Genomic DNA, 25,461 nt, shown 5'->3' on the forward strand with positions numbered 1-25,461 from the left:
GGTAATATAATTTCTTTGATAGTATTTCTATTCTTACTTGTCCCTAATCATCAACAGAAACTGATGTCATGACATTCATGGAACAGCCTTGTAAAACCATTATTACTTTCAATTTGCCATTACAGATGGAAATTAGGAGATGCTTCAGAAACTCAGTCCCTTGGGATAAAAAAGCACCTGCTAATACCAACAAGCTGAAAATAAAGAATCTTTCAGAAAATGTTTATTTCTCCAGATGAATACACTGGTTACCATGTTAAGCTCAAATGCAAAACATACTGGTCTGAATTTTAAAAAATGTTTTTGCAAAATGATTAAAATAAAACATGAATTAAAAATTACATTGCCAGTTATACAACTAGATATCTAACTGTAAGTATATCTTCATTACTCCTGTGCCTGGGGATGCAATTACAATTACTATGCACATAAAACATGTGTGAATGATTTGTTGGTGACTTTCTTTTTTTCTGAATATCCTCCTTCCTACTGACTTTCATTTAACACATAGGTCTTTGATTATGACCATCAATTGAGATATTAATAGAAAAAATCAATCACAAAATATATTACAGTAACTTTCTACCTATATGGCAGTACACTAAAACAATGCTGTTAGAAGACTTCTTTAGTAAAAAACAAATTGTGCTAACAACAACAACAACAACAACAACAAGATGTAGAAGTACATCATTGTTTTTGAGATGTCTTTTATTTCACATGAAGGTGTGGAAAAGGGGCAGTTTTGGTGTCAGACTTCACACAAAGTGGCAACGGTTTGGAAAGCAGAGCTTTAATTGTTATAGGGCAGGAAGATCTGTCTTCCCAAAGTCTTCCCAAGACAGACCTGTCTCTACTCTAATTAGACCTGGTGTGATTACCTAAGTATTTGTATTATTACAAGAGTAATAGTAGGAAAAGCAACAAAAAAAATATATGCTACCTACAAAGTAGTGGGAATTAAACTCTCACAAATAAAGTTGTTGAAATCACATCTTTATGAGAAAGGAGGGAAAAGCTAATAGTGTTTATTACAGTAAGCAACTTATTAACTAATGAATTTTCTTTTTTGCATTGGTCAGAATAATGGTGTTTTCAGTCCATTAGATTTAGTTACTATATAATTTCTCATTTTGACAGACTGATTAAAATTAGGCTAGAGTTCAGTGTCAACTCATTATCATTTTTCATATAGCTCTTTCCATTCAAATTTGTAGCCTAATTTCAGAGGAGAACAAAAAACATCAGTGATTAGATTAGTCAGTTGGAACAGAAATGACAGACTACATGTTCTTCTAATGCACTTTTTACCCTTGGACAGGAAACATGTGACTACATTAAAATTTGTGTTGCTATGATTTTAATTAAAACCCAACAGGAAGGTAATGTAGTAAAAAGTCAAGTATTGATGGATTTTCTAGCTAAGGAAGAACATGAAGAGAATGCTGAGAATGAGGGTGAGTAGAGTACTGAAACATATGGGAAGGAAGGGTATCAAATGAGTTCATACTTCTTGGAAAAGGCTTTGTGAATCTCAAATAACTGTCAGAAGCGTATTAAAATTGCACATTTGGAAGAGTAAATTAGTGATTTAGCATAGATTAACGTTAAATTTAGCATTTTACAAGAATATCCTGTTTAAATTGATCAGTTAAATAACTTATTTTTTTCTGCAATGCATAAACCTTTAACTCTGTCAAAACTCAAGTTCTTATAAAAAATTATAATAATAAAAATTATTAAAAATCATTAATTTTATTCGCTTAGATATAGATTTTCCTATGGAAATAATAATTACTTATCACCATGACTTCCAGGAGACCATTCACATGGTTGTTCTGTATATTTCTTAATAGAAACCAGATACCTAAAACAGCTGTGTTTAATTTTCCCCCAAGTTATCTAGTTATCTGTCAAGCCCAGATAAAGCCTTAATATATCTGGCTTCAGCTAAAAAAATCACAAAAGGCACTGCCAGAGTGTTGTTTCCCATTTCGGAGCTGTTCATGCTTTTTACTGGTTTACAGTAATGTTTAGCTTTCATTTTTCTGTGATAAGATCCTAGCCTCTCAATGTTCAGCATTTTCACAGAAGTGTCTTTCATCGATACAAAAAAAGAACAAGCAACAGAGATGAAAGTACATCCTTCCGCAAACCTCTACAATATGTTGCATATGTTGGATCTGAAAACCTTTGAATCCCACTGTGAAAGGAAACACCATTGACTTAGGCTTTTTGGTCTGTTTTTCAGCATGACAAGGAAGCTGGGTTTGCATGGTGGATCTTCACACAGGAACCATGTAAAAGTCTGTTTCTCCCCATGCTCATGAACCATAAGAAATCAAGAACAGAAATAAATTGTCACTAAAAAGCAACAAAAACATTGTATCATTACCTAAACCCTAAAGGGAAAAAAAAAATGTGATTAGAATGTGCTTTAAAATATGTATCTGTTTATTCCAGTTAAGCCAGGATATAAGGAAATCTCTAAACCTGTCATTGATGTATTCTCCATTGCTGTGAATCTGATTTTCCAGTGTGAAGTTGAAGACAAAGTGTGAAACCTCCTCATTGCGGAAATGTTTCACTCGGGATGCATACTCATCTGACTGCAGATGTTTAATGACATCAGGAAACCAGACAGATAAGCCATAGTAGCTGTGAAAAACAGAAAAACATCAGGCACCAATCTCACTCCTTCAGAAATCACACTAGAAGATTCCAGTTTTCTGAAGCAGATATTTCTTATGAGCCAGGTTTGCAACCAAGAATAGACTAACTGACAAATATAACATTTTGTGGAAAGATTCTGAATAAAACAGATAATCATAGTGACAGAAATTTATATGCAGATAACTCTTCTGTCTGTCAAGAGTATAAAAAATGGTTTAATCTCAACCACTCTTACCCAAAAGACAGGGTGAACCATACAGCCGTAAGTTTGATCGTATTATCCTTCACCGGGTAGTTGAAGCATCTCATAAACGTCAACCAAATCTGCAAATCATTAGGAAACACATTTATTTACATATTTTTTTGAACAATTTTCTTAAATGATAGGTTTCTTTCCCTGATTTGCTTGCCTCTTTAGGGCATGAGAGAGAGCAGATCAGATCTTTGGCCACACTTTTTGATGCAGCCCAGGATATGATTCACTTTCTCAGCTGCAAGCACATATTGCAGGTTCATATCAATTTTGTTGTAACCAGTGTGGACTGCGCGTATTAATTCAACCTGCTGTGATCATCTCAAACTTTCTTAAAGTTAGACAGCTTCATTTCACTATCTCAAATAAAAAAATTATCTTCTCAGAAAGGCTTTCTTCTCACTTCCCAGTATTGCAGTACTTTAAATTTAGGTAAAATATGTTCCATGATTCAACAGTGATACAACCAGAGTTTGATCTATCATAACCTACCATGGCTAGAAACTGACATCTGAACTATATGAGGAAAATGTGGGACTATCCCCAAATTAGAGACACCGTAGCAGAGCTGACTGAGAATGTTCTCATTTCTCTCTCTCTCATCACAAGATGATCTCCTTTAAAAAAAGAGAACAGACAGACTGTTCTAAGAGGTCCCAACATGCCTCATGCAAAAAGGAAAGTGCTCTGACTGAGGGTCTAGTCTAGTGAGATAACAAGAATGTGAGACAATGAAGCTGCAACTCCTTTAAAGCTGGTTTAGCACATATTTCAGTCTCCAACTATTCCATTTTTGGTCAACAACTATAAAAACTTGCCCAATTTTTTTTTTCCATGGAGAAAATGTGACTTTTCATAGCAAAATAATTTTGTGACAAACCTTAGTTTGCAACACGTCATCGTAGTTCTGAAGAGCTTTAAGATTTTTAACAGCTGTGAAAAATCAGTTTTGAATGTTTTTTCAAATTGATCAATGAGGCTAATTTTTCAATTTTTATTATAAGATTCAAAGATACAATGTAATTTTGGTTTTACAAAAAAAAGTAACAAAAGTATAAGGAGCACAGTCCCACAAGTTTGTATTAAAGTCTGAAATAACTCTAACATAGTTTTGATATGTTAGATATATATATATGATACCATAGTTTCTGGTAAAACATTTGACATGCCTACAAAATTCATGCAGATACAATGCCTTCTTATAAAGGTTTTATTGACATACATTTACAAAATTTATTCATGAATTTACCATTTGTAAATAATGTGGCTGTCACAAGTTCTTCTTGATAATTTTTCGTCTCATCATTTGTAACCTATTTCCATAGGTATATATTGATATGTCACAAGTACTGAGGCCATGTTACTGAGAACGCAGCTGCGCTGGGCAGGGCACGTCTCAAGGATGAAGGACCACCGCCTCCCTAAGATCCTGCTCTATGGTGAACTTGCCACCGGCTGCCTCATGAGAGGAGCCCCGAAGAACAGATACAAGGACTCCCTGAAACAACATCTCAGCCTTGGCCATATTGATCATCATAACTGGTCTACTCTGGCCTCAAATCGGGAGGCCTGGAGACACACCATCTATAACGCAGCTGTCTCCTTCGAGAACACACGCAGGATCACTCTCGAGGAAAAAAGGCAACGCAGAAAGAACCGTGTATTGCAGAATACACCATCTAAGGAGTCTTTCTGTTGTGCCTTTTGCAATTGGATATGTCTGTCACATATTGGCCTCATAAGCCACCGGCGCGCCTGTAGCAAATGTGGATAGAGCCTTCCCAAATCTTCGTTCGCGAATCCTAGCCATGATATTGATATGCATTCCCACTACATATTTATTTTGGGGTGCTTGTGCATATGGCTACGTAATTATTAGCTATCACTTGTGTAAGGACCAAGGCAGCATTTTCATTTTCAGAAGCTGAGACCAACCTCTGTGATTCACCTGCATTTTTTCTGGGTCAGGAAACCAAAAATTTACAGTGGTTCCTGAATGTCTCAGTTGCATTGCAGGTATCAACAGCATGAGCTCAATGAATCCTTTCCACTTCAGAAAGCTAATCAAAAAGAAAAAAGGTAATTACAGAGTGAGCAGAGGTGTTGATACTTACACCATACAGCTCTGTGCGGATTCTTACAAAACACCTCCTGTACCAAGTTCCAGTATCACTCTCTATTTCTATGAGCTCATCTATCTGCTTTGGTGTTTTGATTCTGGTGACCTAGAAACAAAAACAGAACACAAATATTTGTATTTTCTTGAATCATTAGCTGCCTATAGAGGAGTATTGGCAGGGTTTATCAAATCCCATCTACTAAAAATGAGCAGATATTAAACTTGTGTCTACACTAGAAATGCTTTAAATGTGTAAAGGAATAGTAGCACACTGTAATGACAAAGGTCATTATGGATGCAACTGTACCAGAAAGCTCTGCTTTCAAAGGATGCAGGAAATAAATTTCCACTGGCTACAATAAGCTATTGCTGTCAGATTCTTCTAGAGTGCTGTATATTCCCCTAATGGCACAAAGTTTAAAACATGATTTAAACCATCAAATAGTTAAGCATGTTCAGAGTTTGCTATCAAATTGTTTCTGACTTGCTATCACAATGTTGCTGCAAGTCTATTGATTAAAGAGAGAGCAATGAAAAGAGAAGTATTCAAAATGTCATGAATTAATTGTTGAAAAAACCCTTTATTTTGTTTTTATTTTGTGTAGTGTTAAACAGAGAACTTAATGAAGAGAGAAAAAGTGAGATGAAATGATCTGGAACCACCATGGTATTGCTGTTATGAACAATCATCTACTTCATCAAAAGTGAAATAAGATAAACAGACATCAGAGAAAAATACAGAACCACCAGTGACAGAGAATGTGATGTTGCCTATAATGCTAATTTTCGCTTGCAGTCCCTTGGGTAGCAGAACAAGAATGTGTTACATGGCCTTTCCAGACACAGGACCTGACAAACTTATAGCATTGTGTGGTTCTGGTTTTGGCTTCTGCTCTGGTCCCAGCTTAATAGCGGTATCACAAAAGGTAGTGTATTCGTCCACAGTTTATTTTCAAAGAAGGCAAATAGAGATTGGAAAGAAAATCAATAAAATGGGGAAAGGGACTGACATAGAAGGAAGGAGAGACCAAGAGACTGACTGTTCAGTGTTTGGCTGCAGTTTCTGAAAGCAGCTATAACTTGTGTTTCTTCTTAACAGAATGAGGACGCCCCCCCTCAACCTCCAAGTGTATCATAGTGGATTACAGGACATTAGGTAATAGCGCTATTGATGGTGAAGTTCTAGTTTTGAGCCCATTGCTTTTACAGATGCACCAGCAGCCTCATCCCATGAACAAGAAAAAAGAAAAGCCCACTAAACAGTTTTAGCTATAACCATTCTCATTTCTTAAGTACTACAGCTCACTGTCTTGCCAGATCATGACTTTATCCAAAGCCTGTAACCTTCTTGTCATGACTCTTCCAATAATCCTGTTCACATTATTCCATTAATTTTAAGCTTTTCTTAACTGCTTTTATGAAATGTGTTATACAAAAGAGTGCTCAAAGATTATATGAGATCTCCTACATGCAGAAATCCTTACATACTACACCTCTGAGCAGAAAGGGCATGCCTTTTGTATTACACTTGGTAAACCAGTACCACTCCTGTAGGCTCAGGAGCAGCCTTTTCCCCACACTGGGCACCTGACTCATTTGGAGACATGGAGGCTGGGGGACTATTTATATCTTAGGATCACTGTATGTGACTGGGCACAAAAGTTCCCAGGCTTTGATGGTTCTTTAACATATGAAGAATCTTATTGAATCAGGAAAATATTCCATCTGGACCATGCAAATTCAGCTGCCAGTATATGAAGAATGAAAAAAAAACCCACCTATTTTAATGCAAATAACACTTTTGTTTAAAAGTAATAACTAAAAACATGCGATATTTTAAATTTTACAAAATCAAGACTTGCTTCATAGAAAAATATTTGCACGGAAAAAAATAACTAACACATGACAATGAAAGAGTGGTGAAAATTTTGGTTTTAAGGATACAATTTTATTATTATTATTATTTAAACCAAGACATCTAATGAATATGTATTTTAAGAGCCCAGGAAGTTAATTAAGCACATACATAAACATTTAACTTGGGTGGTACCATGACAGAAGATACTACTAATTTATTACCATCTCTGTTACTATCACTGCTTTCAGGAGAGATTCTCAAAAGTGTGAAGTGCCATCAACTCCATCAATTCAGTAACCAGAAATCCATTTTGGGTTTCTAATTCTAAAAGCAACTGTTTATCAGTGGATGACTTCTTTTTTTGAAGGCTTGAAGATAATCCCTTTGATAATGTGAGTAACAAGAATAAACATGACTTGTGAGAAAAAGCTTCTAGAAAAAGGTTAAGTCAATATAATACAGGAAAACATATAAAAGGAAATCACACTTAAAGCATAGGAGTAGTGAAGGAAAAGTTATATCATCTGTAGAATTAGAAAATGTACTATCAAAGCATGTCTGTTGTAACTAGTAATATGAAGTGGAGGAAAATTGTAGAGCCTAAGTCATTGAATGGTATTGAATAAGCAAAGGGGTTTGGGAGAGGTATGTGAATAGATTACTGAGACAAAATGTCACAATATCTAGGACTAATTTAAAAAAAAAAGGAAGATACTAAAAGGATGTGCCAAACAAATTATGTACAAGTTCTTTGCTTTCTGTGTTTTACAAAATGAAGTGCTGATGTTGTACAATAAGAAGAGAATGATGCATTTTCTAATCATACTAATGGAAGCTAAAAATAGGGAATTCTATATATGTCTAACCTTGACACACAGTACAGTATTTCTAATCTTTCAACTCTTTGATGTCTGGAATTGAGTTTTCCTAATATTCAAGACAGAAACTGGCAAAATTAACAAAGAAACTGACCAATTAACAAAGCTAACTATAAATAAAGTGGTTGAGTCTCACATTTTAACAATTGTAGAAAGACTTATTAGATCACAAGAACTGGATACAACAGGCATGTGGTTTGTTTTCATCTCCACAGCTGCTTTAGGATGTGATTACAATTACGTCAAAGTGACGTGAGAGGCTTATCCTTCCTCCCACATTTTCTCCCAGCACATTTCTGTCTTTTTCCTTGTGCCTAAGCTAGCACTGAAGGGGCACGGGATCTGTACTATGGCTAACTGTGCAATCAGCCAATGAATACCAACGAGAGTAGAAAAAAACTCCCAGAGCTACTAGTAGCAGGCATATTCTGTCTGAAAGCAGCTCAGATCACCAAGAGCCAATTGTGAAATTACACTGTACCTGTATGGTGTTAGGCAAACCACTCACAAATTAAATCAGAAAATAAAATATTAAGCTAGATGGGATTAGTGGTAGGTCACTGGTGTACCAGTAAAGGTGGATTAAACATGGTAAGTGCTAGCCAGCCTTCTTTCAAGCTAAATATAGGAATTCTTGAGCTTCTTTGTGGAAAGATTTAAATGGAAGCAATGGAAACTGCATCCAAGACAACAAACTGCAAGTCTCAATGGAATAAAGTTATGAAGTTATAGAGTCAGAGAGTCATTCCTCAAGACTGCCTGCAAATGCAGAGGCTTTAAGAGGATTTCTTAATTGAGTTATATGTGCATTATAATAAGAAGAAAGCCTCTGGTAGAGGAAAAGCATCCCACACATGGCTCCAAGAGGGAGCTGAGTGCTTGTACTGCCACAGCACATCATGAGCTGGAAAGGCAGACTGGATTTCAAAGCAAGGAGGTGCTGTTTGGTCCTACCGTATCCAAGAAGACAGGATCGTTGTGTATAGTCATCATAAAGATGCCATAAAAAAGTGCCACTTCTTAATTGCCATTTTCTCCTCCAATTGAAACAGATCAACACTTTCAAAAGGGCCTCATCATTAGACCTTAAAAAGATGCAACTGAGCTTCCAAAATATTTTAAGAATACTAAATATCTGAAATTACTATGTCACAGAAGTGAAAATGCATTTTTAAAAAATATTGTTTCACTTGATAGAAAGAAAAAAAAAATCCAAAGCTTTTAAGGCACAATAGCTAACAAATTCAGACTTCTATGTGCCAACTATTATTACTAAGGGCAAAGTAAACTTGATAAATAAATAAAACACAGATAGAATCTTGCTACACCAGATAAAATTATCACACTGTGGGTTCATATACCCAAGAACATGCTGGCCAAAGGTTGATACCTTGACATCTATTGTATATACAGTAATTTCTGTAGGAATTCACAATATCTTTTATTTAGGTGTTTAGAATGCAAATAATTGGCTTTGCCATGCAGAGTGTTAATATCGATTGCTTAAGCCTTCCACTTGGACAGTCAGAAGGCTTGCTGACGTGTTAGGTAATTAGCTTTAAAAGCAATACTCACTGTGAAGACTTTCTCAGGCTGACCACGAGCACGCATGTTTGTGTCATGAATTTGCTTGAGTATCATCCAAGCTTCATCATGTTTTCCAACCTAAATGTTAGACCAAAATGTAAGTGCAAAATATGTACAAATTAAGATACTCACTGTAGTTTCCGAACAATCTAAATGCCTGTTATTTTGACTGGAATCTAAAAGCCTTTTGGAAAGTCATACCTCCAGCAGGAACCGTGGGCTTTCCGGCATAAAGGTCAGGGCTACCACAGAAGAGACACAGGGCAGTGCACAGACAATCACAAATACTCGCCAGCTGTGGAACTGGTAGGCAGATCCCATGCTGAAACTCCACCCTGTGAAAGAAGAAATTCACAAAATGTAGAGAAATATGGAGTATTATACTTGTTATGCTGCAGCTTCTTGGAGATGCAAAGCAATGCCTATATTTAAATGAAGCCTGATTTATATATTTTAACAAATATCCATCATCTAACAAATAACACTGCACTATGAATATCAGCCTCTTGCATGTGACTAGTCATGCTGGAAAACAGCAGTATTATGCAGGGCAAGAGATTTCCTTACGCAGGGATGAATTTCAATTTTCTTAGCAAAATCTATATGAAGGTAGTTATGTGAATCAAACAGGGACATCATCACCACACAATAAGAGTACACATACAAAGAAATTGTTTTCTATGAGGACTAGAAGAAGGGAGACTTAAAAATCTACACTCAAATTATGTTTTTTATGGAATTTATAGCTTTCTTTATTATTAACTTTTTCTACAGAATTAATTTCAATAATTTTAATAGCAGTTTCCTGTGTGAAACTGGAAGGCTGATGGTTTAGCTTTTTCATAAAATATCTGACTGTTCAGTATATTGTGACTGGACTATTAAAATGTTATAATTGTAAGAAACCTAAGAATTTACCTTAAGAAAGAGAAAAATAGTATTTGTGTGGCTACCTGGCCTTTTATTCTGATTTCAATACAGTAGAAATTTTCAAGTAAAAATTTCAAGGATAGCTTATTAAAAGATGAGTGTAAGATAAAAATAATGGTAAAGGACAGAAGAGGTTATCAGAAGAAAATGGAATCCTGGCTAATGAAAGAGCTGATGCTGCAATAATCTGATATATTTCTTTGCTAACTGATTTTTCTAGACAAAAGACATAGTTAATTAAATCTGTTTGAATGTTGGTAAATAACTGCACAACATGGTACCAAATGGTCTATTAAGTAGTTCTTCAAAGGTAGTATTTATCTGTGAAATGTAAAGTATATTTTGGAATGTAAAACTCCTATGCTGTGGACCATAAACACATTGTTGGGAAAAAAATTGTTTCTCACATTAAACTACTTGCGTGTTACCATATGAAAAATACAGTCAAAACATGATTTTTTTTTTGTTCTTTATCAACAGTTCCGCAAAATGTTTTGATCAGCAGACCAGTTTTTTTTTTTAGTCTCCTGTAAACTTTCTGCATTTCTGAAATTTTTCAGGAAAAAGGAGCAAAATCAATAACAGTGTTGGCAATGATCTTGGTGTGCCATATTACTTTTTTTTAAGTAAGGCTTAAAAAGACATACCTTACCCCTCCAAACTTCCCACCAACAAGTCAAGGCTGTCTAAAATTGAATATTAAATTTTACTCCAAACTAGAACTTGGAATTCAAATTTAAGAATAAACTTTTTTTTAAGAAAGGGTGTAAAAGTGTACTAAAACTTACTCTTTATTGATTTTTGAATAATGCCAATTTTTGATCTTATGGAATTTCAAATTCTAAATAATATGGGCATACATTACATCTAAATTGTTAAGGGAAGGAAATAAAGAAGGAAAGGTTTACAGTGAGTTAATGAGGCAAGTAGAAACCATTTCTGTGTTTTGGGTATTGTGTACACATTTTATTCTAATAATTAGAATCATATACTTCATTACATAATTGAAAATATAGAACAAAATTCCTTGATGAAGAATTTGCAAAATTATTTCCTTTTGATGAAGGTAATATTTGGTCAGAGCAGTGAGTTGACCTGCCTCTCTGGGCAGCTGTGCAACTGCCAGTGCTTCAGGGAGGGCAGCACAGGATGAGGGTTTTCATCTCTCAGAACTTTCAGTATCAAAGTACTGGCCTTTGTTGTTATTGGAAACTGTTCTAGAAATACACAGAAACACTGGTATAGTTAGGCAATCTGCCTTTCACTGCACTAGTTTATGTTTTGTGAGATTGAGCTGTACAAAGGGCAGTTTGCAGTAAATTAAGCCAACCTTGCTTTATACCTGTTATAAAGCAACAGCAATATTGTGTGCTCTGTAGCCAGTCCTGGAAAATGCTGGTGGTAACTTATTTTTAGGTGTAAATGAACGATACTACATTTAACTAAAAGCAATGAGTGCACTGTTCAACCTGCTGTCATCCTGTCAACCTACAAAAGCTCCTCAAAGTATCTGAGGGACATGTCAAGTGAAACGTTCATTGCAGCTTTTACTGCTCTTATTCCGTCTTTTTTTTTATGTGCCGTATTAGCTGCTGCAATTTATCTTGTAATTTAATTTATCTGATAAATTAATGACAAAAGAGAATGTCAGGATTATAAGAAGAAATTTCTAGAAAAAAGAGCCAGCAGTAACACAGCTTTCTTGAGGCTGCTCCTCCCATCTATTCCAGCACCAGCACTGGATCAGCAAAACAAACATGTATTTCAAATGCAGAGCAAGTTTAGATTTATTCTTATGTTTAACACATCCTTTTTTTTTTTTTTTTCCCTGGGTCATGAGCTAATCTGGAAAATGGAGCCATTAGAGTAGCTCTGAATTTAGCTCACAAAGTGGCTTTCATTCCTAGTGTATGTAAGTCTTGAAACTAAATGGAAGTGTGTTCTTGGCTGTAACTCAATCTCCTTCTCCCTTCCCTGATTTATGACACAAGAGCAAAGACAGAGCAGCTCTACATGGTTGTTTTCAGTGCACTGCTCAGCCTTGCTCCCTGGCTATGCTGTACTTGAGTCATTAATCTTGAAAATGGAGGTGAGTCCCAATGTTTTATGAATTGCAAAACACTGGGCCCAAATGCATCTTCGGAATAATGTACTGTAGAGCAACCCAAACCCTGTAGTGACTGAGTCTGAAACTGCTGCAGGAACCTTTGTGCTGAGTACTACCCTCCTGCTTTCCTGGCTGCTGGAAAAGGCCAGGTGAATCAGACATGGCAATTACTGATTACAGAAACACAGTTGCACACAGCAGACCAAAACCAAAATGTACAAGGTGTTAACCTATATATATATACATATATATATATATATATAATCACCAATTTATAAGTTGAATTCAATGTCAACAAAATCTTTGCTCTCCAACATGGCATTTCATCTACTCCATTATATTACTATATTAACATGATATTATAAAGTTTTTGGTACAAAGGACAGAAAAGAACATTCATCTCATAGAGGTAAACTTGTTCACACTAGGATGAATTTTATAAATGTATAATACCTGATAAACAGCAAATATCTTCAAGCACAAGGGACATCCTCTACAGTAGATAAGTTACTAGAGAGCAGATTTATGGCAATTATTTGCTTCGCTTTCCAAAATAAGGGCTGAAAAGAAACATGATAGATCTCCACAAAGTGGAGTGTTACACTAAAGTGTGGTCAGTGAAAAATATGGGTGCCTAAAGGCTCTGTATAAATACTGAGCAGCAAGTGGATTGGTTTATAAATACCAGAGGAATAAAACTGTGAACACCTTTTTAAGACACTAAAGTTGGCAAAGAAATATTGGGATTTTATGACATGGTTAGATAAAGACTGAGGATCGTGACAATTTTTGTTAGTCATTCAATAGGAATAAGAGGAACTAGTTTCATGGCAGTTTCAGAAATTTTCAAAAGCCAAATTTTTACAAATTTCTGTCTTTTAGTAGATCAAAGGAAAGAGTAGATGCAGGAATATACCTAAAAATTAAGGATGAGGGAGAAAGATAACAAAGGAATTTACAGGAACTCATGAACTCGATAGATTCTTCTGAAGAATCTTTAATATGACTTTATAGCTTTTCTTATTTCTGTTTTACACAAAATCTTTGGTCAGAAGTCAGCTTTCTGGCCTCCATTTTTAATGTTTTTGTTTGAAACACTTCCAGTACCTAAAAAGCGTAATTGCTTTACATTGTCACTTGGTGGCACTGTTACTGCACTTAATACATATTAAGAATGTTTAAGAATGTTTGCAGGAAGACTTACTATCAAACGTTCTTGTTTTGAGTATTCCCCAAACCTAATCTAGATCAAAATTAAAAGGAGGATTAGAAATATTTTGAAGCTTGCAGCACTTTAATATTTTGTTATTGCATTTATATTTTGTCTGTCCTGTCATTACCAAGTGTAACTGTGAGAGTCATCTAGGATTTGAGCCCATACACGTTTTAGTGCTACTTATCAGAATAATGGTAAAACATCACTGAAACTTAAAAAAAAAAATAAATAAAAATTGAAGTAAGTTATGTAACTGAGGAAATTCTGTTAGACATTTTTACAAAGCTGGATGAAATACATGGTTCTAAACAATCGCAGAAATAATATGTTTTCAGAATTATTCTCTGTTGTATTAATGGGAAATTCCAGTAACACAAAGTAGAACACTTGTCTTTACTGTGATTAAATTATTAATATCATATGGGAAAAGGAGTGTTATTTTTAGCCTATATAGATAGATAGATAGTCTACAAACCCACTGTCTCAGCAAGTCAGCTGCTGTTAATTTCTGCAAAAGGAATTTGGAAATGAAATAGCTGAAGCGTGACAGGTGATGATGGAGGTAACGTAAAAAAAGGTGCATGGTTCTGTAGCTGATGCTATTAGTCCCTGGGAGCCTTGAGGATCACAAGTTCAATGAAAGAAGTAAGTAATAATGTTCAACAGATGCACTTAGACTCAGACTTGGTCTGCTGACACTAAAAACACATTTCCTTTGCCACAGAGGAGTGTCTGTAGCCACAGACACTGACCACTTCTCTGTGCTGGCATTGGTATTTATCTGAAGGCTTGAGATTATCAGGTCTCTGGTCACCCCAGCAACAGTATTTTTCATGCAGATAGTCCACAAGACATCTGCAAACAGGACAGACCTTGTGTAGAAAATAGTTTGGTCTCTAATACCATAAAACACAATTCCTGCACAGCACTGTAGTCCAGCTGTAGTACCTCTGAACAGTGACATCAAGAATTCACTTTTTAAATGTTTCTAATACCTGCTGTAGTACTGCCTAGTTTTACTTTTCATTAAGGAGGGAATTTGTGTATACCCATACTTCAGACAATTACATGTTATGATACATGCCCAAAATTTGAGGTTTAGTAATGATATGTCAGCCTTTCACTTTACATATAGTCTGCAGAATACAGAGATGCTAGGTTTGTTTCCTTACCATGGAAATGCTAGGGTGTGAGGCGTGATAGGGAAAAAAAGGCATAAAAATTAGTTTCAAATCAGAATATTTAGAAATGCTGGGCTGGAGGTGGGTGTAGGGACAAGGCAAGGAAAACTTGTAAGTCATTGTCTGAATGGTTTAAAATGGTCTATTTGAAATCTGACTTTTGTATGGCCCTGAAGTATAGCTGTATCAAGGTGCTGTGACTCACAGTAGCCAATATAGTCAAGAAATTAATCTTTAAAATGGCAGATGAACAGATGTAATCATATAAGAGAATTAAAGCAGTGATTCATAATAAGAGAACTGCAGGTACACGATAGTCTGGCCATAGTGTCTGTCTGATCTTCACAGATGCTAGAGGTGGCAAAGGATGTCTAATTAGTGGTCTATTTATGATAATGAAATCAGAATCTCACTTGCCTTCCTAGTTGATAAACATTAAAATATGTAAGGTCTTAAGCAGGCTGTTGCCAGTACGGATCCTAATGGAAATGGCATGTCAATATTTCACTTGAACAAAGGAAGCTGTTCTTTCTCTTCAATTTTCTTTACTGGCAAGGATACTGGGCCAACTAAATGAAACAGAGATATGAGTATGACAAAATCTCTCATTATCTGTTCACATTTTATGAAGTCTAACAGGGCAGAAGAGAAGCTATGCAGAACCAGAGAGACGGGACTTGCAAACTAAATTGACCATTACAAATTTTCTATGTATTTACCCTACATTCTCCTCCTCAGTGAACTATTCCAGCTATTCCCAAGTTATAGCAAACAGTGGCAAAGGAGTAAAAAGCTTTCACAAGAGGTAGCTTGTGACATTTTCAGAGTTGGTTTTGGCTCTTTCGCCCTTACTATACAACTGAGAAAGGTACGATAACAGGAGGATTCAGGTACAGTTCACAGAACTAGACAAATTCCCTTTTTACTCATGTAAAGCATCACTGAAACAAATAAATTTTAATTGTTACCTCTGTATATACAAAACATGTTAAAAGGAACAAAAAAGGTGGTGTTGGCTAAGTAAACTTTGCAGGAAACATTCTGGTTTGAACAGCAGCTGCAATAATCAGCTGACGACAAAACAGTTGACAGGAGATGAAGATTCCTCTTCATTCCTTAAGTTATTTATCTTACACAGAGGTATACATGTTTGTTTATTCACTTTAATTCATGTCAAAGACACCACTCTCCCAAGTATCATCTAATTACATGGTAAGTTATTGGTGATCTGTAGTGTTTTATTATTGTTTTCTGCATATTTATGCGCTGTATTTTTATCTATAAAGCAGTAACAGTAATACATACACAGGTTAAGTCTTAATTCAGTGCTAGAAGACCTCAGTAACACTGAAGAGGTGTGAAAATAAGAGAAAAATCAGAGACAAAAGATAGAGAGTTTGGGAGAAGACTGTACTGTTAAAGTCCATAAAGGAAGACATGGAAGTGAAATGCAGAACCATCACCCCTAAGAGGAGTAGAAAGAGATGGACGTCAAATTTGTACAAAACCTTCTGCATGGTCTCTTTTTACACCTATACCTCATTTCTAAGAGCATTAGGGTTGTTCTCCAATACCCTTTTGACCCTGGAGATGTACTTGGCTGATGAGTGATTATCATACAGAGCTTTGTGAGCCTTTCCTAGATTGATCTCCTGACTTGAACTATTCATTGCACCCACTAGTATGACTCTGCATGAAAATAAGGCTAAGAGTAATATGTTTCACTTACAGGAAAGGAACAAAGGACATCACTAACAAGGAGTGGAAACAGCTCTACTTCTGTTTGTTAAAGTTTGGCCACTGAGAATTTTCCATTTTTCAAATTTTGTATTTTGGGAATTCTGAACACAATTGCAATGTAACTATCCTATAGGACTGAAAATCTGTCAAATCCCAAAGCACTTCAACACATCATGCAGCATCTTTGCTTTGATCACCTTTAAGAGTTTTGCCTCTGTCCTGAGTAATTTTGGCAGACTTCAGATACCTATTACCAGGAATCAAGTCTGAATAACTTCAACATGGCTTCATTCTGAATGCAAATATCATTATACTCCTTGAGAAGTGGGTATATCCTCACTCATTACAGTCTCTGGATAATGAGCATAGATTTTGAAAGCTTGCCAGGGGAAATCTGCAATTTTCTGCTTAGATCTTAAATATGTGTTTCTAAAATATTCTGCTTCATGCATCCTCAAAATATCTTTCTTCCTCTCTACCTCACAGTTTATAAAATAAAAATCAGGACAAAAACTCTCCTAAAACTTATGTAAATTGCATGTTCCTGACATTTAAAATCAGAAACACCATGTTGTAGTATAAATTAAGTAAGTAAATATGCATATTACAGGCTAGAAGGTTCTGCACTTCCCTTATGTGCTCTCATGACCCTTATTCAGAGAAAACTGCCCAAGATGACTAGAAATTTATGGAGATGGACACAAGCCAACTTTTGTCCAAGGTTCAGATGCCAAACATGAAAACAGCTGTGATATGTAATCAAAAGCTCAAATATTTAATTTTCCTTTAAATGTCTGCTTTTGCCACATTCTGCACCTAAATTGGACTTGGAAAATTTTCTCCTTTTTGTCAAAGATCTGATATAAAGCTACATCATATGGCACCATTCTCAGTCCTATTGGAACCAACGCTTGCTGTAAGTGATCTGATGCAAGACTTTTATATATTCAGTTGCAAACTTCCCAATGCCTTTGTAATACCATTGAGTCAGAAAAAAAATCAAAAGTAGTGCTGGGATGCAATAGGTCAGTGGTTTATGACCTTCCTGAATTAAATGACCATTAGACATTTTTCAAATGGATCTGTAGAGTGGCTAACTAAGACCTCTGGATAAAAGACTTATTTGTTTTAATTTTTTTATGGTTATATGATCTAAAAGCATTCTATGAAATCCCTGCTATCAAAAACCACAGCAGCAGCTGAATTTTCTTAGCTTCACAACCAGATAAAGAGTGAGCTTAAAAACTGAAATGTGTTTTTCCAATACGAACGAAGTCTATTCAGTAACTAGTCTGAGTTTACAATGGAAGCTTAACAACTACAAAAAGGATGTTCTAAGTACTCAGATATTAAAAAAAACAAACCCAAACCCAGAAACAAAAAAAACCAAAACCAAAACAAAATCCCAAATAAACAAAACTAAACCAAACCAAAAACCCAACAAAAAACAAACCAAAACAAAAAAACCAACCAAACAAAAAAAACCCAACCAAAACCATGCACAAATCACCCTATCAAGAATAGACCACCAAGGGTTAATATTTACTTGATACTACTGAAAATCTCATTACAAGGGCCGAGGCATATAATTGATCTGACTGTTTGGCTGACTGAATCAGTGGCCCCAGAGATTTATGTACTCATGCATTTTTGCAAAGTCCTGGCTTAGGTCTGGCTCTGTGCAGCTGTTCAGTGAAGGCACTTCATAATCTGCAAAACAAAAAGGTAAAATCTGCTGGTCACAACTCTGACAACATCATAACTTAGAGGCTTGTCAGTCTAGGAAGAAAAGGTCATGTCAAGCTTTTCAGAAATGATGGTTCAAAGAGATGCAATTAATTTCAGAAGAAATGGAGGAGACCACATGTTAAAAGATGCTGCTGTCAGAGCTTCAATATATCATGGCCAGTGTCAGCACTGAGATCGTGCAATCAAATGTCACTAAACTGTGTTTCAAACCTCGTTTCTATGACCTTACTTTTGATTTGTTGTTAACATTTCTACTTGTAGTCTCCTGCGTGTACTTAGTGTTTTCCACTACTTTATTTAAGAATTGGAAAATTACTGGTGCATGAATTTCGGGCATCTGTTTGGACAGTGCTGAAGAGTACAATAAGAGTAAATCGCCAAGAGCAGACAAACTCCACTTTTATAAGTAGACAATGTAAAATTGTCAAATGCCCTGTGCAGCAGACATTATGAACAGAGTCTGAAAGGAAACACTTGTCTGCAAGAAAATCACTTCATATTGTTGTCCCATCTATATGAAAAATACAAGATACGATGATATCTATGTATTTAGTGTGGTGCCTCCACAGCCTAACCATACCTCTGAGTTCACAAATTGTGCTATGTTTGACGTGGCGAGTTGCTGTAGACATCACTAATAGCAGCCATTAGCTGTGGAAACTAATTGAAAATGCGTTCTTGTCCTGGTCCAGGACTCCCCATGATTTATGTGCATCCTCACTAAGGGTATTTAAAGGATGGGCTCATGGAGAAGAAGAGAAGCAATTAATCAAAAAAGACAATCAGAAACAGGCACTGCTGCTTATGAAAAGAAAATGGGGCCTCCTTATCTAGCTTAACTTAGGAACAAAACATTAATTGAAATGCTGAAACAATTTTTGAAGAATACAGAGAGGACATGTCTTTTACCAGTGATACACATTTTACCTTTTGTGTGCTGCTGCAGTGTAACAACAGAACATCTCTGCAATTCAAGAAACCCTGCCAAAATTTAACTTTATTGTATTTTATTTGTTTGAAAGATGTTTCAAGAAAAATCTTTTTCTTATGAGCATTTCAGTGCTGTGATTAAAGTCTTGTTTCCTTTTTTCCTATTTCATTTGCCTCTTTTTCTCTCTTTTTTAAAAATTTTAAACGAAAAGGAGTAATATCCTATCACTGCAAGAGAGACAGACAGAACAGGCACTATATGTGATCCAACAATTAGACCAAATATTCATTCTAAGAATTATCTTCTAATCTAACAGCAGTCAATTAAGCAAACCTGGTTAGCTGAATATGTGGAGCTTTTCTGTACATACTGTGAACCATGGTTCAGAAGCCTTGAATTCAAACTTTGGTCAAACACTTCCAACAAAATATTATTTGCACTCACAAACCAAGTACTAATGATCCTCTGTAACAGTCTGTCATAGATATCCAAAGGTTGGCAGTGGGGAGGTGGATTTTGCCTATGGACAGATAGTCACAGAAACAAGATAATACTGACTCAAACAGCAAGGAAGGAACAGAGAGTAGTAGAAAGCAGCACCTCCTCACCTAGACCATCATCAAAGCTGAGGATACCAGGAAGGGAAAGCCCAGCCCAGAGTCCTCACTAATGAAATCTTGATGTTTCTCATTGCTGATCTCATACTGTTTTCTGCTACCATCTTTATACTGTGTGAAAACACAGCTGTCTTGACAATACCATCTGGGTACAATTCTGAACTAGACCTTGAGATATCCAAATTATGTTCCAGTTGTATATCCAATCCATAGACAGAATATATTATTAAAGTGAAAAGAAACAGTTTCTAAAAGGACAGCAACTAACTTCTTCAAAGCAGATAGTTTTATAAGTCACAGAAACAATATGGAAGTATGACTGACAAATTTATACTGCCATATTAAGTTCCAGAGAAAATTAATATATTTTTTGTATATAAATAATCACATGAATTTTTTATGTGTTGTAGACCAACCCCAAAACCAAATTTTTTTTGTCATTCTAACACAAAAAATTTTAACAAAGAAATCTTATCAGATTAGCATCCTATTTATTTCTGAAAGTGAAAAGCAAGGTTAATGCCTGAGACTGCAGATATTTCTGTTGGCCAGGCTTCTAAGGCAGGTTCATTAACTTGGGTATAATTTTCCTTAAAGTATACTCAAAGCCAATTCATTGTGTGAAACTGAATTTTCATTAAAACCGAGGCTGAGAAGCTGACATTTTTTCATTGTCATAAGAATGGTTGACTACTACGATGGTTTCTGTGGAAAATTATGTTTATGGCATTGAACAGTGGTGTTTATAGAAACAGTCTATTCACCTGACTATCAGTTCCTCCCCCAGCATCCTTTAAAGCCATTAACCTACTTCAATCAAAAAGCACAGGAAAAAATAGTCTCAAAGATAATTCACATTCTCCAAAGTGTTATAAAATGTACTGCCCAGGTGGAGGAGAGAGAACCCATCAGAAGATGGAGGAAAAGGCAGGAAATGTCAGTAGTCCTTCAGGGATGCTGCAGCCAAACTGGGGAATGGGACCACAACATAGCCACACCATCCATCAGCTTTGGCACTGGTCTGACTAAGTCAAAACGTGTGGTTTTCTCCCTGACACCAGAGCAGGGCTGTAATGCAGCCATGAGTATGGTGAGAGTGCGTGAATCTGAATGTTTCTTACAGCACAGTTCTGAGGAAAAGAAAGGGCAACTGTAGAGACTATAGCAGAAAGGGACCTTGAAAAAGAAAGGACGTACTCGAAGTACTGTCATAGTGCCTTGTAAGAAATATGGGGGAAGAGAGGAGAGAAAGGAGTTTGCTGGGATCACAGGGTCATTGACAGGAACCCTTGGACACTGGGCCTCGTAATGTCTTTGCTCACAAAGTAATTTGCTAGATTTTTACTGAACCTCTCAATAAACAATTTTTTTCTCTCGCCCTCAATCTAAAGTGCTCAGGAAAAGGTTATATTTGAAGCTCACTAATGAGCATCTTTAGTGCTCATTAAGTAGATGTGCTAAAAGCTACTTAAGCTTCTAACATTTGCAAATATAAACATTGAAATGACCATATCAAACCCTGCATTAGGGCAGGGTTATAAAGTTATTTGTTTTGCTTTCCTGGGTAGATTTGCATAAGCAGCTGTTCTAAATTATGCTGTGTTCTATCAGTCTTGTTGTTTCTAAAGATGAAGATTTTTTTAAAGTACACATTCAGTGTAATCTAATTCATAGGATCATTTCAAATGAAGAACAATTCATGAATAGAAGTTGATAACTCAAGTTAACTTTAAAACCGCCTTGTACACACTTCAATTAATTCAGATTTAAAAAGTATAGATATAGCTTCATCTGCAGAATACCAGATTAATGGAAGTGCATTAAGTATTTGCAGAGTGGAAGCACAGCACATTGAGGATCATTTTGTCTCTTACAGGAATGCAAACCAGATCAACGGATGTTGCATTATGTAGTAGATGCCTTTATGTCTGATCTATTCCATTTATTCAGCCTAGGACAGTCTCATAGCAAATGTAGATTCAACCTTAACAAAGGTTCAACTTCTTTAAATCTCAAATGGTATTTTTCAGTGGTTAAGGTTGATTCCGAAGACAGAAAATGTATCAGAAAGGCAATTGTATAAGAAAGAAAATATGAGGATCTGCTCTTGGTTTTAAAATTTGGATCACGCGTTTCCTCCAAGTCTAAAAAGAAGGACATAATATTGATTTCAAATTCTACAGATTCACGCATTCACGGGTTTTTTACAACTGAGAAAAGAAACGTGGAGCTCTTCCTCAGGCCATCTTCTTTGGTGTTTCTCTTCGTTCTGGACAACTGATAAAATTCAGATTATCTTCTGAAAAGAACAGAAACTACCATATAATAGAAAATGAAGCCCTGGGATCAGCTTTTTCCCAAACGGTTTTTGCTTTCGCTTGAATTTGTTCCGAACTACCATGAAAAGGCATATTTTTAGAGACATGTTTGAGGAAAGTAAGAAAAACAATGTCTTCGGCTTTCATTTGTTTGTTTGTTTCTGTGTTTTGGGTTTTGGTTTGGTTTTTTTTTTTTTTCTAATTGAGAGTCCAGAATTTTAAAAATGAAAGAAAGGTCAACTTGTAAATTCCTGTTTCTATGAGTGAAGGGTTGTTTGGCTGAGAAACCTTCGGTCTTCCTTCTGGAGCTACCAGCTAGAAGAGTTTGATAAAGGCAAGCGTTTTCCTACGTGTGCTGGGAACGTCTAATGTTGGCTGAGGATTACTTTTATTTGTTTGTTTTGTTTATTTTTTAATTCTAATTTATAAATTTCTCTCCTTCTTTTGTCTTTTTTTTTTCTTCATTTGCTCTTTTCTGGCCTACCCCAACACACTCTGAAGCAACAGTACCTCTTTAATAGAACAGAGGTGAGGGGACTTTGAGGGAGCATCCAGTGTATTGATTTGTTCCAAATCAGAATCAACAATGGCCCCTGCAATATTATTGAAATATGTTCTTAAAGAATTTCAATGACAGAGTTCATGACTTCCATAGCAGTTTTATTCAGATGCTTAACTAATACACCATCATAAAGTTTTTCTCATTATCTGTACTACCTCCCCTTGACAGAAATTTCAGCTCATTACAGTTTGTCTTATCATCAATAAGCAGTTTATTCCTTTTCCTTTTGCAGCCAATCACACTTTTCTCTCATTTGCTTTCTGCAAGATTAAAGAAGACATCACTGATGCACCTCTTGCGTGCCTAAATCATTGATGGCATTCTATTTCAGCACACTCCAACTTTGAACAAAGAAACCAAACATAACTGTTTTTCCTGTTTCTAACTCACATTAATCAGGAGTTGACATCCAAAGAACAACAGTAAATCACCTCTGTAGATATGACTACTGAGTATAGTTTCTTTCACTGGTTGTTTTTGTCACAGTAACTGCAGGGATGCAGCAATATGAAAGCAGGCAAGTGTGATTTTTTAAATTATAAATCATATAGGTGTATCCTGGTCTTTTGATTGGATGGATACATGGCATCAGAGAGAGCCAGATTCCCCTCTGGGGACTACAGTAAAGGATAGGTAGAAGGAAGAATTTGGTCATCCTTTCCCTAAGACTAAACCACGGTTCATAAGACATTTATAGGATGTTGGGCACCTCACTGTTGAGGAAATGCTGGGAGCAGCTGATGAAATAGTCATGAATGAAACCAACTTTTTCCTGTGATGCTCAGACCCACCTCTAAAGCACAACTGAAAATTAAGAAGCTCTACAATAAATACCTGAAATACGGTGACTACTGTAAAAGTAACAGCCAGTTATTTACAACATTACCAGCAACTTTGACACTTTGAAGCTTATAAACTTGAGCAAACTGTGTCCAGAGTAGCTTTCCAGATACCAATCTGTGCAACTTCAGCAAAAAAAGCAAAGAGTGGTTTTTGGGGTTTTTTTTACAGACAAGTAATAATGAGGTTAAGACCCTAATTTTTCAAAGTAGTCAAGAATTTTCTATACTCATCCAGGTACAATTCTAAACTAGACCTTGAGATAGCCAAGTTTATGGGTTACTGTTGAAAAAAATGTAGCCTATACAGGCTGCTAGCAAAGCATCTGGCTTCTAGTCCTTCATCTTAGTAATAATTCCTCAACCTTTTAATTTCTATAAAAATTAAGCCTGACAAATGTAAAAAGCTACACTTCTTCCTCATATTATCTGAAACATATATCGTTAGCATTTATGTACTGGGGAACAATTTTTCAGGGCATTCATCTTGGAATAATCATCACCGCAACAGTTCAACCTTTTGACTCCACTTTGCTTATAATGGGAGGAGACCAGCAGGCTAAACTGAAATCTCTGTAAATTCACACTTAGAGCTCCCATCACTCAAAAGGATCCAATTCTGCTCATCAGAAGTGCTGGAAGATGGGTGGCTCCTAAGATATTCTGTTTTTATTACTCATCAAGTACTAGTACTCGCTATGCCCTACACCTATAAACACACTGATAATAGGTACCACTGGCATAGGATGTTTTGCCCTGATACTGCTGCTGCCATGTGCCACTGAGAAACCATCTAATGCAACAAAATCCAAGATAGAATAAGGGAATTAAAAGGTTTACTGACTTCATTGCTACTCCACAGTTTTAGGCCATCATGTTCTCAGTTAAATCTGCATCAGGCTGAGAGATTAATTCCTCCATTAACATCGCCTGGTGCTGTACCTGCTGTGAGTTGCACAGTGAGCCAGTAGCTCCCATCTCCTCATTTGCATAGTTGCTCCATGCAGCTCTGCTTACCTCCTTGCTTATTTTACTACAGTAAAGTACACGATAGTTTCATACGGAAAGGGGTTTTACTGTAGTTTTGAAAATATATTTTTCTTTTTTGTGTCCAGCTAGATGACACAAGAACAGAGCAAACATGACATGTAAAACACTACAAAAGCTATTCTCAAGCAACTACCCAAAAAGTTAATTAAAAAAGATTGTTTTCATTGCCAGTGAAGTTATTTTCTTCAGGTGAACTGATCTGCTTCACCTCAACAATCTTCTGCTACAAACTGAGAAATGTTTTTCAGGCAACTCTGCAAGCCACTTCCTAGTAGAAAGAAAAACAGATTGGTCCACTCTCATCACATTTACACTTAGATAGAAATAGAAGCCATATATGGACTCCTGTGCCTATGGAAGGACCTGTCTACTTATGGAAAGTAAAATTAAGAATAGATCTCCAGCGGTAGGTCTGGTGAATTTAATGTGATTCTAAACTACTGAGGACAGACTGTGAATTGATGTGCCCTTAACAACCTCCAGTGATGGAGATTCTGTAAATGTATTTGGCAGTTTATGTCAGTACTATATTACATCTGTATATGAAACTTAATTTCTCTCTTATCTAAACTAAACTCTAGTTTCTGTCCTTTAAACTCATCTAATTATATTGATTGGAGAAAAGTAAGAGGCAAAGATGTTCAGAGAAAAGTAGAAATAAGGTATTTTGCAGACCAGGAAAAGAATGGGAGAAGTAAGGAAAGTGGGAGACATAATGATACATTTTAAAAATAGAAGTTATTGTTAATATTTTAAATATAGCATTTTGCAAATCAACTGTTAATGCATCTTTTGGACACCTCTATGTCTGCATTTTTAAGTTCTATGTTACTGTAAAGAAGTTATTGTCTCA

At 35.9% G+C, this 25,461-nt stretch overlaps 1 protein-coding gene across 2 annotated transcripts in view; it reads right to left on the bottom strand.

Annotated features, from left to right (window-relative positions):
- Positions 1-25,461, bottom strand: part of SV2C (synaptic vesicle glycoprotein 2C) — a 108,895-nt gene that overhangs the window by 15,445 nt on the left and 67,989 nt on the right. For both annotated transcript variants that reach the window (XM_017808065.1, XM_017808064.1), the window contains exons 5-9: positions 9,570-9,703; positions 9,357-9,446; positions 5,041-5,151; positions 2,909-2,997; positions 2,494-2,658 (exon numbers count right to left, since the gene is read on the bottom strand). In XM_017808065.1, the coding sequence (XP_017663554.1) occupies positions 2,494-2,658; positions 2,909-2,997; positions 5,041-5,151; positions 9,357-9,446; positions 9,570-9,703 (589 nt within the window). The remainder of the gene's footprint in view (positions 1-2,493; positions 2,659-2,908; positions 2,998-5,040; positions 5,152-9,356; positions 9,447-9,569; positions 9,704-25,461) is intronic.

The sequence above is a fragment of the Lepidothrix coronata genome, unplaced genomic scaffold, assembly GCF_001604755.1.
Source record: "Lepidothrix coronata isolate B3197 unplaced genomic scaffold, Lepidothrix_coronata-1.0 Scaffold22, whole genome shotgun sequence".
NCBI classification, from domain to species: Eukaryota; Metazoa; Chordata; class Aves; order Passeriformes; family Pipridae; genus Lepidothrix; species Lepidothrix coronata.